Source organism: Hesperophylax consimilis, chromosome 20 (genome assembly GCF_061612785.1).
Source record: "Hesperophylax consimilis isolate HC1 chromosome 20, BYU_Hcon_1.0, whole genome shotgun sequence".
Taxonomy (NCBI): Eukaryota; Metazoa; Arthropoda; class Insecta; order Trichoptera; family Limnephilidae; genus Hesperophylax; species Hesperophylax consimilis.
This window is the reverse complement of record NC_142855.1, coordinates 26,971,636-26,975,079: the sequence shown is the minus strand read 5'-3', so window position 1 is coordinate 26,975,079 and position 3,444 is coordinate 26,971,636. Positions and strand designations below refer to the sequence as shown.

Genomic DNA, 3,444 nt, shown 5'->3' with positions numbered 1-3,444 from the left:
TGGATTTTTGTACACGCAAAAAGGGTAAAAAATATTGTTCAAAAATGGGTTTACATATGGGTGAAAAACAGCTTTTTTAATATCTCCTCAGCGGTAGTATATCGAAAATAGTGTTTATTTGACTACCGTCGAGGGGATGAACAAGTAAAATATACATATTTGCAATGTTTAAAAATTGATTTTTCTATGTAAAATTTACATAGAAAAAATGCTGGACATTGATCCACGCGGCAGGTAAGCCGGCGATGTGGTATCGAAGCCATTCGGAGTCAAAGTTTTCAAGCCGCTTGGGCCGAAAATTGGACAAAATGACCAGTGGCGGGGAGTGGTGATTTTGCCAGTGGCGTGGAGTAGGGACATTTTATAAAAGTAAACAATTTTTATGAAATTAAATAATATGGTCAACTACGTCCGTTACACTCCCCCCGTTTAGCTATGCTGAACTAAAAAATAGGACGTTTGTTGGTACGGCGCAGTCCGCGGCGGCCAGTCCCTCTGGGATGGTGCTGGGCTGGTGGTACTGTTGATGTTGCATCGGTAGGCGGGGCCGGCAGGATTACAGCGAGCTTCACAGCGGGGCGGACGTAAATTCCGGTGCTCGTCTGGATCCTGGCGGTCCTCACTTGGCCGTCTGCAGCAGGGGTGGCATCAAGGACTCGACCGCGTGGCCAGCTGTTGCGGGGCATAGCGGGGTCCATGATGATCACAAGGTCATCCTTCTTGATGGGGATGACTGGCTGTTGCCATTTTTGGCGAGCAGCCAGGGTGGGGAGATATTCGCGGCGCCACCGTCTCCAGAACATATCAGCGAGTTGTTGGCTGATACGCCACTGGCGACGGAGGCATACCTCCTCATCCTGCCTGTCGTATAGTGACAGATGAGGTCGGTTTCCGGCTCTTCCCAGTAAAAAGTGGTTGGGGGTGAGGGGCTCTTCGTCCCTGGGATCCACCGAGACGTGTGTGAGGGGGCGGTTGTTTACAGTCCACTCGGCCTCGGCAAACGCTGTCCTCAAGGTCTCTTCGCGTGGAGCTCGTTCCAGCAAGATGGCCTTCAGGGCGGTTTTTACAGAACGCACCAGGCGCTCCCAAGCTCCCCCCATATGAGGAGACATTGGAGGGATGAAGTTCCATTCGATCCCCTTTGTTGACAAATGATCCCTCATCCGGGTATCATTTTTGAGTGATTCGATGGCATCCTTCAGCTCGTTGTCAGCACCATGGAAGTTCGTACCATTGTCTGAGTACAGAGCTTTTGGTTGGCCTCGGCGCGCCGTCATGCGTTGTAAAGCCATGATGGCGGAGTCCGTGGTCAGTGAAGTTGTCAGCTCAAGGTGAATGGCACGAGTAGATAGACATGTGAAGATTGTACCATATCTTTTCTCCCGATGTCTGCATACGGTGACTTTCATCGGCCCAAAGTAATCTAGTCCACAGTTTGTGAATGGAGGAACATGGTGGGCTAGCCTTGATGGCAGCAAGGGCCCCATAAGTGGGGGGGCTGGCTTGCTCCTGCGCATCTTGCAGGTGGGGCAGTTGTGGGCGATCATCCGAATATTTGTTCGCAGTCGCAGCACAAGGTAGCTGCCTCGCACCTCAGCCATCGTTCTCTCCGTACTTGGGTGATTGGCTTCCTGGTGATGATGTCTCACCAGAAGTCTTGTATAGGCGTGATCACCATCTAATATGATCGGTGTCCGCACTGCTTGAGGCACTTTACTGAGGGCTTGTAATCTGGAATTCATCCTCAGTAGGCCGTCAGGTCCAAGGAAGGGGCTCAAGGCTTTGAGCCGGCTGTCACTTGGTAGTGGATCTCCTTTCTGGAGCGCATTTATGTCATGATAAAATGTCTCTTCTTGACATATTCTTGCCCATCGGGCCTCTGCTTCTTTGATTTCATCGCTTCTTAAATATTTATCAGGTTGTTCGTGATGTTTTCCACGACACCTTTTAATAAAACGGTGTATCCAGCAGGTAGTTCGAATAAGTCGACGCCATGAAGAGAATCTGTTGATTTCGGGCAGTGTCTCTGCCACAGTTGTTGTGATGCCAACGTATTGAGGCCTCACTTCCAGGGTGCCATCATCAGGCTGAGGCAGTTTGCACCGTTCGCGCGGCCATTCTGCCTCGTCTGAGGTCAGGAAGGCTGGTCCACTGAACCATCGTCCAGAGTGCGAGAGGTCAGGAGTGTTGACGTCTCGGGTGCCGATGTCTGCCGGGTTTAGTTTGGTAGGGACCCATCTCCAATCTGCAATGCGGGTGAGCTCGTCGATTTCGCCGAGTCTGTTGGCCACAAAGGCGGAGTATGTGCGTGGATCTGTGCGCAGCCAGCACAACACTGTTGTCGAGTCTGTCCAGAACACTGTTCGCGCAATGTTGCTGCGACATTCTTTCTTCAGGGTTGCTGCCAGTCTGGCCACCATGAGCGCTGATTGTAGCTCAAGGCGGGGTATTGATAGAGGTTTCAGAGGAGCCACTTTGCACTTGCTGGCCAAGAAGGTGGCTGTGGTGTTCCCATCAATCTCCTCGGTATGGTAGGCGACTGCACAGTATGCCTGCTCTGAGGCATCACAGAAGAGGTGGAGGGTGACGAAGCTCTCTTTGTTTTGCAAGCAGCGCCGAGGTATGGCAACTTTGCAGTCTTGCAGAAGTCCCAGCCAGTCCATCCACCTTTCGTTGTGCTCAGGTGTGATGATGTCGTCCCATCCGATGTTGGATCGCCAGACAGCTTGTAGTAGTATCTTCGATCGGACTGTGAGGCAAGCGACGAAGCCCACAGGGTCGAAGATTTTCATGACAATGCTGAGCAGCTGGCGTTTGGTAGGCCTGCTGATCAGTTCAGGATCGGCAGCATCGCGAAATGCATATAAAAATCGATCTGTGACAGGATCTCACAGAAGTCCGAGGATTCTCTCGGTATCTGCTTCTCCGCTGTTTATGGTGATGGCTGACCTGGCTCGGTCTATAAGCGGGATAGTAGCCATCACTGAAGTGTCGTTAGAGGCCCAGTTTGTTAGGTGGAATCCTCCAGTTGACAGCACTTTGGCAACAGTAGTGATGAGTGCTGTCGCTTCAGTTTTGGTATCGACCGCATCCAAATAGTCATCCATATAAAACTTTGTTTGGATGGCGGCTGCGGCAGCAGGGAATAGTGCAGAATTCTCCTGGGCCACTTTGTTTCGCACGTACTGGGCGCTGCTTGGTGAACAGGTAGCGCCAAACATCATTGATGACATCATGTAAGTACGTGGTTCTTGTTGAGGTGTTGGTCTCCATAAAAACAATTGTGACTGTTGATCTTCACTTTTGATTTTCACTTGTAAAAACATCTCCTTGATGTCGGCGGCGAGAGCTATTTTTCCCTCTCGAAACCGGAGTATGTTTCCTAACAATGAAGTCAGCAGGTCAGGCCCAGTCAGCAACTGATCATTGAGGGAGGTCCCTCGG

At 50.9% G+C, this 3,444-nt stretch overlaps 1 protein-coding gene across 1 annotated transcript; it reads right to left on the bottom strand.

The window, feature by feature from the left end:
- Positions 1–443: 443 nt before the first annotated feature.
- On the bottom strand, positions 444–2,792 carry LOC149414464 (uncharacterized). Its single transcript, XM_089644182.1, has one exon. It carries the CDS (start codon positions 2,790–2,792, stop codon positions 444–446), a length of 2,349 nt encoding a protein of 782 aa, XP_089500308.1.
- Between the last annotated feature and the right edge of the window lie 652 nt (positions 2,793–3,444).